Genomic DNA, 12,547 nt, shown 5'->3' on the forward strand with positions numbered 1-12,547 from the left:
ACCCCAACGATGGGGCACAATTCCTCCCTCTGACACCAAAGATAGGCACAATCAATCCTACTGCCACCAAAGAGGGAATTGTTTTTTTCTGACGTCGGGACCTTTTCTACTCTCAGCGGCCACAGTCTGGCCCCCCCTAGAGTCTGTAGCACAGTAAACTGGCCCTTTTTTTAAAAGTTTAAAGACTCCTCCTCTATATTCTCATTGGATTCAAGAGTCCAATGACCTGCCAGTGACTTTTTTGTTTTATCTTCATCTCAGTTTCACTATAAATATAAACCAATGCATTGAATTCATCAAATCTAAATTAATTTATGGACATCACATACTAAAATGAATGTCAATACAAAATTTATACTGTTTAATACTTGTTCTCCCTAGAACATTTCACAATAAGGACCAACAGAAGCTGCATAACTATTTGGCATTTCTTAGTATGCTTTAATCTAAATTCATTCTGACAAAAATCACACTGCTTGGCTGCAAGTGGAATCAAACTTGTACTTGAGGGAAATTGGTCGCCTTAATATTTTTTTGCAAGCTGCTTTTTCTGGCAAAAAAAAAAAAACAAAACATACTATTCACCTCTCCAGGAGTAGGGAAGTCCTAATTTTGCTCTTTTAAAAAAATCTATGGCTGTCGAAGAATCTTCAGAATCTGTCATATTTCCAGATGTGTTGCGATGCCTGTTTTTTGCCTCACTTTGCATTTCTTTCCCCCAGCCCCTATGTAACTACTGTGCCCTGAGAACATGTAGAAGCAGTGAATGGAACCAAAGCGGAAAAACAAGCGTTCAACACTCCCAGAAGCATCTCAGATGCAGAAGATTTGGAGAGGTACATAATCACTGGCTTTTTTTACATTCTGCCTTTAAAAAAAAAAAATTAAGTCAATTTATTTGAAACTTATTGCGAGTTCAGAACTGCACAGTGTCATTGCATAGGCACCTACCTTTATTTTTGGCTTTAACAAGAATGGGGCATAATACTTCTCAGCAAATGAGGAAAGAGTCCATTTTGAACAGTTAGGCTCAAGGCAGTGAAGACCGGACTCGGAAAACTGAGTAAGCAGGTCCCGCGTAGAACTTGTGCCTTCTGGTGTCGGACTACTGGAATCATGGGGTGTTGAGAGAGTCGGCTGGACAGATATTTCTGATAGAGGCTCTGCTGTAGTATAATAAGACTGAGTCCTTGGGTCATACTCTGTCCGCAGCTGAACAGTTGACTGCATGGTGATTTGAGTCTCGTGAGCAAAGCTGTGATTGCTGTAGGGTGCTTGAGGGCTGTAGCGTGTATTATCATTACTGTCCAGATATGCTTGGGGTTCGATCTGAATCACTCTACTGACACAGGGACTAAAAGAAAAGGATAACACGACTAAGTACAATCCCAGCAGTACTTAATTATAAAGTAGCATCAAATCATTAAACTGCAACAAAAGGGCCAATACAATGAAAAGCTTATAAACTGAGTACCTTTGTAATGCATTTGTTCTTTATACAACATTCACATTACTTTCCCATATTCTAACATTCATGTGGCCTTTAAAGAATAGGTTCACCTTTTAAAAAAATAAATGCACATCTTTTTGCATGTAAAAAAAAAAAAAAAAAAGTGCATTTATAATTTTTTTTATTTTTTTTTTTATTAGGAGACATTGCACCTGCCATCAGAAGATCACAGGTGCAATGCATGGCTCCTGCAGACTAAGTGCAAGCTATCTTCTCATACCTCATATAGGCAGGCAGTTATACAATGACAGGTGCCATCAACGAACTACCTAGAGCAGGGGTCTCCAAACTTTCTAAACAAAGGGCCAATTTACAATCCTTCAGACTTTAGGGGGGCTGGACTGTGGCAAGTAGGAGTAGAAAGTGCACCGGAATCATTGGGAGTAAACAATACCACAGGTTTGTGTTAAGGTCAGTGGGAGGAATAGTGCCTGATCATTGCTGTTAGTGTAAAAAAAAAGTGCCCCGTTGTTGGTGTCAGTGGAAGGAATAGTACGCTATCACTGGGGTCAGTGGAATGAATAGTGCCCCATCATTGGTATCAGTGGGGGAGGGGGGGGGGGAATAGTGCCCCATATCAATAGGAGAGAAAATGCCCCAAAGGACGAATAGAGGAAAGCAAAGGGCCACATCTGGCCCTTGGGCCACAGTTTGGAGACCACTGCTCTAGAGTGTTCAGCAGTGATCTGGTAGTTAACTACAAGCCATCAGCCACAAAGGCTGGTGGTAGTTGTAATCTTCCCAGTCACTTTTTTTTTTTTTTTTTTTAAATTGTGACTGCGAGTTCAGAGAGAGAAGATCCCCAGGCTCGCCGTCACTAGAATCGGCATATCAAGGAACGGCTGCGGATGTTACATGTTCCACCCTACTACTTTGTAGTGTACAGAAAGTTACAAAGAAAGAGTTGGACTTGTTTTCCTTCACAATGGGAGACCAGTCACTCAAAACGCTAAGTCCTCATGCACTCTGGACGTTTTGATAACGCTGGTAACGTTAACTTTGTAGAGTCACATTAACAACGTGAGTTTTTCAGCTTTTGTTTAGCATTTTTGCATTAGTGTTTAGCGGCGCTTTGCCACGTTTGCAGTTTTTAGTGTTTTTTTAACCAAAAAAAAATTTTTTTTTGGTAGAAAAAAAAAAAACCATCCAAAAACACAGTTTTGCCATGTTTTTCAGTGGTAAGAGTGTTTTTTTAACAGCTAAAAAACTCCTAGAAACCCACTAGTCCTGGGGTTTTTTCCAGCCAAAAAACATTGATTACAGTCTGTGTGTGCACGGACACATAGGATAACATGCTGGGGGCTTTACTGGCTGTAGAAAAAAACGTCAAAAGCCAAAAACAGCAGCTGTAAAAACGTCCAGTGTGCATGAGGACCAGCACATAAGCAGTTATTTGCTAAACTAAAGCTTACTGCTGCTTGTCATGACATTGAGGACACACCCATGTAGCCCCCAGCATGCAAGAGGGTATGCGACCAAACTAGTGGAAGAAAGGATTCAGTGCAGAGATACTAGTCTAAAGGCAGAACTAAGTAGAGGATTTATCTTGCTTATAAAAATTTAGGAGGATCACAATTTAAGGGTGAGGTCAGGACTGAAAAATGTTTATCTGGCTATAATGGGAATAACTTAAAAATTTTCCTCTCTCGCTACAAAGATTTACCTGCTGAAACAGCAGAAGATGTCCAGCCTTCGATCTCGCCTTCGATACAGATCCATGCTCAGAATGGCAGGAAATATCAGCAGAACCATGGCAAAGTTGAAGACAACTACAACAGCAGCCTGCAATGAACCAAAGAAAGCATTAACAAACAGTCCTTGGACTTAATAATTACTCTACACACAGCTTTACAATGAAACTAAAAATATTCCAGTCCAAATTAGGACCGTGGTCCGCTCTGAATGATAATTTGCCCTTCGCTTTGTGAATGTGAAAATCCACCATAAAAAAGCACCCAATCACACACAAAAGAAAAAAAAAAAAAAAAAAGGATTTTTGTGTGCACATAATGCATGATGGAAGTCAGCAGAGCTTCACCTCATTTAAGTGGTTTTAAACACTTACATATACCCAGTGAAGTGACTGGCCTCAAGAGATACACAGATGAATCAAATCATCCTACATATGTTGTACCTATTTATTTACAGCCATTTATCTTGTACATCCTTGTAAAACTTAGAGATGAGAAGGATTTTTCACAGACTCACAAACCAAGGGTCTGGAGCAGGGGCGGACTGACAACTCACGGGGCCCCCGGGCAATAGGGGATCATGGGGCCCTGTGTCCTTGCCCATACTCAAAAAGGCCTATGAAAAAGGTACCAGGGGCATCTCATGGGGCCCTTCACTGACCCCGGGCCCTCGGACAGTGCCAGAGTTTCCAAATGGTCAGTCTGCACCTGGCCTGGAGAGCTCCAGTTATACACTGTACAAGAGCTCTGAGAGTGGACTGGAGGGAGGAGACACCCCCCTTCACACAGTACACAGGAACAGAGCTAAGGCTGTCAATCAGCTGGAGTTCCCTCCCCGTCACTTTTTTTCTCTTGGTGTCAAGAAAACTTGTCAGAAGTGATTCATGCTGATAACAGAGGAACAAAACAGCAGAGAGAAATATTACTTAGTGCTTTGGAAAGAGGCAAGTACACACAACAGAGGGAGATGCTTTGTTCAATTTCAAATCGAGGTTTACAACTACTTTAAGGTGAGGGAAAGTTGTCTTGTAAAGTGAACAGCCTATTTGGCTGTAGTAAATTCAGTGATAGCATGTCAACATTATTGCATGGGTTTTTTTTTTTTTTTTTTACACCATTATGATTTTGGTTTTTATGGAGGGCACAAGTTACATTTCTGAGGGTTGTCCATTGGAAAAAAAACAAAAAAAACAAAAAAAAAAAAGAAGATCTGGGTCATTAGCATTAACTATGGTAGGTTAATTGGCTCCTGTTTAAATTGTCCCTAGTATGTGTATGTATGAATGTAAGTTAGGGACCTTAGATTGTATGCCCCTTGAGGGTTAGGGATTGATGTGAATGTACAATATATATGTAAAGCACTGCATAACTTGATGGCGCTATAGAAGTACTTGAAATAAATAAATAACAATAAATACCTATAGAACACACAGTACACACCAGGCCTTACTAATCAAGGCCTTGGAAGAAAGAACTGTCTGTATCCACCAAAGCAACCAATTTGATTCTAACCTCTGCAAAATTGTGGTTACTTTGGAGCAATGCAAACATATTTGTTCCTTCAGACGTTGATAAATGAGGCCTTGTATCTGTCACAGCGACTGATCAGCTCAGATCTGCCAGACTATACAAATCCTTCCTATTTGGTAACACTGAAAGCAGTTGTAGAGATTCTGTGCTGCAGTGTTTGGAAATCTGGAGCACTCTGCCTGTAACTGATGTCAGAGAAGAATGGGAGGTCTGTGTTAGAACTACTCAGGGAAAAACTAGTATGCCTTCTCAGATGGGGCCCTGCCCAAGGTATGTGTGTTTTCTTTGCCATTCCTGGTAGACCACACAGGGAGAGTGGGTGTACTTCATAGCTTGAAGTGATGAGCAGATGAGGATGCCTGTCAGCTCAAGCTCCACATTACAGCTGCCCTTCAGTAAACTCCCTTTTTTATCCAGCTATTGTGAAAAGCTGCTTTTTGCGCAATATATGACTCCAGAATTACCTTATTCCTTTAAGACAGAGGTTAGAAAAGGTGACAGACAATGCTAAGACAGAAGTCAAAAAGAAGCTGCTGTGATTTGCTTTCATGAAAATGTTTTTAATAATATACTCTATAGGAACACAATAGTTTTTGATCTGCAGAGAATCAATCATTTGCATTATCGATTATGACTTTGTAGAGGATGTAAAATCCAAATGCTATTTAAATAAGAATCTACAAACTTCTGAAATACTATTACACACTTCTCAAAAAATTAAAGGAACACTTTTTAAACAGAGTATAGCATCAAGTCAATTAAACTCCTGGGATATTGATCTGGTCAGTTATGCATGCCATAGACGGTTCGTTTATTGGCCGATTTTTCGTTCAAAAGAATAATCGGCCAATTTTCGCACTGTTAGTGGGGCAATGGCATCAGCCGATTTTCACGGTTCCTCCTCATTTCGTTTATCGATCATGCTGGAAAATTTGTGAAAAACGGCTGATTTTCGCAATCATTGGTGGCAACATCAGTTTACAGAGCGAACGATGTTTCGTTTTTTGGACGAAAAATCAGCCCATAAACGAACCGTCTATGGCCTGCATTAAGTAGCAGAGGGGGTAGTTAAAACAGCTTCAGCTGCTTTGGTATTAATGGAATTAACAACAGGTGCACTAGATGGGAAACAATGAGAGGACCCCTAAAACAGGAATGGTTTTACAGGTGGAGGCCACTGACATTTTTTTCCCTACTCATCTTTTCTGACTGTTTTTCACTAGTTTTGCATTTGGCCAGGGTCAGTGTTACTATTGGTAGCATGAAGCCATACCTGGACTCTACAGAGGTTGCACAGGTAGTCCAACTCCTCCAGGATGGCACATCAATACGTGCCATTGCCAGAAGGTTTGCTGTGTCTCCCAGCAGTCTCAAGAGCATGGAGGAGATTCCAGGAGACAGGCAATTACTCTAGGAGAGCTGGACAGGGCCGTAGAAGGTCCTTAACCCATCAGCAGGACTGGTATCTGCTCCTTTGTGCAAGGAAAAACAGGATGAGCACTGCCAGACCCCTACAAAATGACCTCCAGCAGGTCACTGGTGTGAATGTATCTGACCAAACAATCAGAAACAGACTTCATGAGGGTGGCCTGAGGGCCTGACGTCCTCTAGTGGGCCCTGTGTTCACTGTCTGGCACCACAGAGCTCGACTGGTATTTGCCATTGAACACCAGAATGGTCAGGTCTGCCACTGGCGCCCTGTGCTTTTCACAGATGAGAGCAGGTTCACCCTGAGAACATGTGACAGACGTGAAAGGGTCTGGAGAAGCCATGGAGAATGTTATGCTGCCTGTAACATCGTTCAGCATGACCGTTTTGGTGTTGGATCAGTGATGGTTTGGGGCGGCATATCCATGGAGAGACGCACAGACCTCTACAGGCTAGACAATGGCATCCTGACTGCCATTAGGTATCAGGATGAAATCCTTGGACCCATTGTCGGACCCTACGCTGGTGCAGTGGGTGCTGGGATTCTCCTGGTGCACGGCAATGCTCAGCCTCATGTGGCGAGAATATGCAGGCAGTTCCTGCAGGATGAAAGAATTGATACCATTGAATGGCCCCCACAATCGCCTGACCTAAATCCAAAAGAACACCACTGGGATATAATGTTTTGATCCATCTAATGCCGCCAGGTTGTAACTCAGACTCTCCAGGAGCTCAGTGATGCCCTGGTCCAGATCTGGGAGGAAATACCCAAGGACACTATCCGTTGTCTCATTAGGAGCATGCCCTGATGTTGTCAGGCATGCATAAAAGCACATGGGGTGGGGGCCATACAATCTACTGAGTACCATTTTGACTTGCTGCAATGAAATTTTTAGCAAAATGGACTAGCCTGCTGCATCATTTTTTTCACTTTGATTTTCAGGATTCATTTATCAGGATAGATATCCAGCATGATATTTTTCCCCACTGAGATCTGATGTGTTTTCAAAGTCTTCCTTTAATTTGTTTGAGCAGTGTAGAGAACACTGGTTAACAGCTTAACATATGTAATTCTTTGAATATGTGAGCAAGTTTTTAAATACCTTGTTCCAGTTTATGGTTTGGAATGTATGCCCATGACAGCCATATTTGCTCAGAACATGACATATGCACCCACTCAGCATCCTGTTTAATAAAGCAGTACTGTGATTTACAACTACTCCTCTAGCCTAAGTGGACATCTATGGTTAGGGCATCAAAAGGACTCCATTCTAAAGTATTTCCCTGTAATTGATTTTCTTGCAGCAGTTATTTGCCTTATCTGTAATATGGACAGCCACTAAAGGGAGCACTTACAAATCTATTTTTGATCATAAAAAAGTTACACAGAAAACAATTAAAAAAAAATCAGATAAAAACTATAAATAAGCGAAGACACCACTCTCCCAACCAGCCAGTGTAACGCAAAGTATGGGAGTGGCCTCGGCCTATAGGTCTCCCTTATGACCACTCCCCCATACATGTTTTGCCCCTCCTGGGCTGGGCAAAATGCCATGGCCTTGGAGGAGGCATGTAGGCTGAGGCCGTTCCATACTTCAGTGTTACACCAGCTGGTCGAGAGAGTGGCATCTTCACTTATTTACTGCACACACTGCTTTGGATGAGTACATCGGCATGCCTGCACCCCCCTCATTTTTTCAGAACATGGGAACAAAGTCCCCAGCTTTGAGCAGCACTACAAGCCCGTATCGAGGTCACAGATCAAAACAATGTTTTACCATATGAAGCAAATGCTAAATAAAAATATGATACTTTCCCTGTAAATCATAATACATGTTTAAATTTTTTTACAATGAAAACTTGTTACCTGGAGTGAGAATGCCCTGAGTGCAGGAATAGGTATCAGGGCTGCCATGAAGAAGGCAGTCACATTGCTGATTGAAGTCAGAGCTACACTAGCTCCTGTCCTTTTCAGGCACTCCCCAGTTCTGTCCTAGTATAGAATAAAAAAAAGGCTCTTTCAAATAACTCATGTTTTGCAACCACCAGTATTTTCGAAGTTTTCTTATGCAAGGACCATCAATGTGTTGCACCCCAACAAAACAGTAATCAAACTTTAGCAATTAGGTCTAGTTAAGCAAATAAAGCTAATCTTTTGTTGCCATTGGTCTCAGTTCGTCATGCTATTATATACGGTAAAGCATTGTAGGTACGGTGTAAAAGCATTGTAGGTGCAGTAATGTCGGTACAGAATTTCTACTGTATGGTTTACTACCAATACCTTCTCTGCCCAAATCAGTGGTCTTCCAACTTTGTGCTTTCTAGTCCTATACCGCTATGTGTTCGGGATGTGTCTAAAGCAGTCTGTTAGATTAGAGTGCACTGGTCAGATTCTGATGTCTTTTGAAATGCTCAGCCATATTTGACACACTAAGCAACTGGCTAAAGAATGATATAGTGGAAATAGGACTATGAAAACTGAGGCTGTTATTACAATGTCTGGGACTTCAATTGGGCCCTAGGATTTTATGTCCATGTAAATGCCAACAATGAACTTTTCTTACCTGTCCACTTCCTGTGTTATCTCAAAGAGTAATTAGCCCTCCTAGTCCTCATCTCAGAACTACAGATAAATTGGTCCTTAAGTTGTGAAAACTGGGCAAGGCTGACAACACTCAGTCCACAGAATACTGTGTATTAGCCCAAAACAGGAGTGCATTTTAGCATATCAACAGGTATTCTTCTGTACTTGTAGTTTCTTTAAAAGGTAGATGTGCTGGTTAGCTGATGTGATGTTGTATGCTGTATGGTTTACTGGCCATAGCCTTTTCTGGTGGGTTGGAAAGTCCTTAGAAATCAATGGCAGTGCATCAAAATGCCTATGATGTATTTTAATGCATTGGCAACAGGTATTAACAAGCTTTGGTCAATGACTGTTAACCCTAAGCACTTCAAATTCTAAACTCAAAAAAGCGTTGAAAATACTAGTCAAAACACATGATGGAGCTACTGCCTAATGCAACAAAAAAAGCACGCAGCCAGGGATCTCAATGGGCTTTAAGGAATCTGTCATAATAGAAGTATGGGAGCTGCCTCTGCAAACTAGATTTGAACATGTCTGATATGTACATGCTTGTTCCAAGGCAATGACTAAGTAGTGACGCAAGTCTCAAAATCTGTCATCAGCCTGGAACAAGCAATTTCCAAAAACAAGTCAGCAATGGCAGCTGCAATATTTCTATTTTGACAGAATACCTTTTAAAAGGCATATTGTTTTGTTGTTCATTTCTAGTCCTGGGTAAAATTGGTTCAGGAATTCTTTATATGTCTCATTCTCACTTTTCATCCACTTAAATCTCCAACCAAGACTCCCTCTCACTTTTTTTTTTTTTTCAAAAGATTGAGTGTTAGAACCTCTGCTTGTGTTTATTGCTGTCCCTATTTGACAGATTTGTTCTAGATGACTGGAAATCTAAAAATGAGAAGAAGACTCGCTATGGAGCGTTGTCACCAAAAGAAGTGCCCCCATTGAAAAAGATACCTCTTCACACATGTTCTCATGATAAATATAACATTGTCGATTTCTTCTCACTTTTCTGCATAAGTGGTCATCATGACAGTGAATCTTTCCAAAATTTATATTGATACAAATTCAGAGAGTATATTCTTAATATCATAGTATCTTTTTTGCATTAAATGAAAAACACATTACTTTCTAGCAGTTACTGCAGTTTAGCTATTAGGCTCCATTCACACTTGTGCGACTTGTCAGTACAATTTTGACCCCGAGTTGCAGCTCGTGTACCTTAATAGAAGCCGTTAAAATCTATGCAACTGGGGCGCATGCGCGGCCAGGGACGATGGCGGCTGCATTCTAGCTGAGCTCCGCTCATCCCCGGCCAGCGCGGACTCACCTGCTACACGCCACTGCTTCCCTACTAATAAGGGTGAGTCCCACCCACTTGGCACCCGGCCCGGCTCCAGGGAGAGACCTGTATGGGGAAGATAGGGCGCTGGAAGCCCCCCTCCCCGCAGCCACCGGATTCGCGGCCCTCGCCGCTCCGGCGGTTCCTGTCCAGGCCGCAATCCCCGGCCTCCAGTATGCCCAGGAACCCAGGGAGAGATCCCGGCCCCCCGGTGGTCACGGAGGGTACTGCACCTTCATGCCTGTCAGCTTCCATGCCTGCCTCTGCCCTGACTCAGCCCCAGATGGAGGACTCTGATCCCCATAATATAACTGGGGATCCCCAGCATATAACTGGGAGGGCAGCAGAATACTCTGCATCGGGAAATCATCCTCCCTCCACCCAGATATCTCAGCAAACCATACCGTCTCCTTCCCTCACACTTTCAGCGCTAGATGACAAGTTGCAAATTTTTCTGCGCAATATTACCGCATCCATATCCGCTGAAATTGGAAAGCTGGCATTAGATCTCAGAGGGGAAATAACTCAGATTGGAGATCGCACGGATAAATTGGAGACTGAGTTTGATGATTTGGTGCAATACGTTCATGTTTTGGAAGAGGATAACGCATATTTGAAGCATTCCATGTCCCAAATGCAACTCCAGCAAGAAGACTTAGAAAACCGGGAACGGCGCCAAGATATCCGTATACGCGGTATGTCCGAATCTATCGCTGATGCGCAATTGCACCGTCACCTTCTGTCCTTCTTTAGCGCAACTGCTCCATTGGTTCCGGAAACGGATTGGCGAATGGACAGGGCTCATCGCTCACTGGGCCCAAAACCTGTCGAAGGCACCAGACCACGCGACGTCATAGTTCGCTTCCACTTTTTTCAGAGCAAAGAAGCCTTATTATCAGCTGCTCGCCACAAATCATCTCTGGAATTTAAAGGTGACAGACTCCAACTCTTCTGCGATTTGTCTCCGACTACCTTGGCCAAGAGACGAGCCCTGAAGCCGCTCACCACACACCTCCAACAACATCATGTCCTTTACCGATGGGGGTTTCCTTTCCGGTTGGTCGTGACTAGGGATGATTCCCAAGTCGTGCTTCGTGATCTTCAAGAGGTGGATTCCTTCTTAAAGCGCCTGGGACTTCCACCTTTGCCTGAAGATGTGTCCCCTCTGCCACCAACTCCGTCTCGTCCATCCGCCACCCCCAACAAGATCTGGACTCCAGTCCGCGGAGGTCAGAAGAGACTCACACGTACCCCACAGCGTCCACGTCACCCTCAGTAGATCAATCCATCTGTATGATGATTCTCTGGGGTGCCCTTCCGATGTGTTTCCGGTGATGATCCTTCCTTCCTGGGTTTTTTTACATAATATTTTTTTCTTTTTGGGTTTCTCTTTTCTGTCCGGCCGAACCATTGTTGGGTGCATTTTCTCACTTCTGTTTTATCTGGCCGGGCATGACGATTTTTCTGATGTCTTGGTTGTCGTGCTGCTCCCGAATTTGTCTAGCCATAGGCCTAGACGACTTGGGCCAATTGGTTGTTCCCGAGTTTATATCCCCATGGATACTTATGTCAATTTCTATGTTTACACTTTTCTGTGTTACTTTATTGTTTTTTGTTTTTTTTTCTATTGCATCGATGGTATTTCATTTCTTTTTTAGGCTAACACATTTGCTTCAATTTTTGTTATTTTATAATGGCTTTGCGGTTTATGTCGTATAATGTCAAGGGCCTCAACTCCATTCAAAAAAGGTGGATGGCTTTGAGGGAATTTCGATCCTCAGGAGCAGACATTATTTTTGTTCAAGAGACCCATTTCAAATCAGCTGGCTCCTTTCGTTTTGCCTCAAGATTTTTTCCCCAAGCCTATTCGGCCTTTGATCCCTCCGGGAAGGCTGGGGTGGCAGTTTTGATTGGGTCGCACTGCTCCCTTCGGATTGTTTCCTCCAGAGTTGACCAAAAAGGTCGTTTCATTATTCTGGAATGTATGCTGGGTAACACTCCCCTTGTTCTGCTGAATTTATACGCCCCCAATACGGGTCAACTGCAATTTCTTTCCCAAACACTCGCCGCTTTAGACTCTTTTTCCACTTCACATGTGATTGTGGGGGGTGATTTTAATTTGATTTTATCCCCCCATAAGGACAGGAAAGTTCTTTTTGAGTCCACACCCTCGAAGCGGCAATGCTCCGCTTCAAAATCCTTTCGTAGACTGATAAGGGAGCATCGTCTCTTCGATGCCTGGCGGATTAAACACCCCACCCATAAACAATTTACTTTCTACTCCACCCCCCACCGTAGCTTCTCCCGCTTAGATCATTTTTTCATCTCTGCCCCATTGCTTTCACTCTTGGTCTCTTCTGAAATTAACCCCATTACCTGGTCTGACCACGCCTCTCTGACTTTAAACCTTTTCTTTCCTCCCGCTTTACCCAAACCATGTCATTGGAGCCTTAATGAGACCT

At 42.9% G+C, this 12,547-nt stretch overlaps 1 protein-coding gene across 3 annotated transcripts in view; it reads right to left on the bottom strand.

Annotated features, from left to right (window-relative positions):
• Positions 1-12,547, bottom strand: part of PTCH1 (patched 1) — a 144,378-nt gene that overhangs the window by 36,823 nt on the left and 95,008 nt on the right. For all 3 annotated transcript variants that reach the window (XM_089662136.1, XM_089662135.1, XM_089662134.1), the window contains 3 exons: positions 8,027-8,152; positions 3,174-3,292; positions 952-1,354 (listed from right to left, as the gene is read on the bottom strand). In XM_089662136.1, the coding sequence (XP_089518262.1) occupies positions 952-1,354; positions 3,174-3,292; positions 8,027-8,152 (648 nt within the window). The remainder of the gene's footprint in view (positions 1-951; positions 1,355-3,173; positions 3,293-8,026; positions 8,153-12,547) is intronic.

Source organism: Staurois parvus, unplaced genomic scaffold (assembly GCF_062004578.1).
Source record: "Staurois parvus isolate SC_StPar_1 unplaced genomic scaffold, SC_StPar_1.0 ptg001432l, whole genome shotgun sequence".
NCBI classification, from domain to species: domain Eukaryota; kingdom Metazoa; phylum Chordata; class Amphibia; order Anura; family Ranidae; genus Staurois; species Staurois parvus.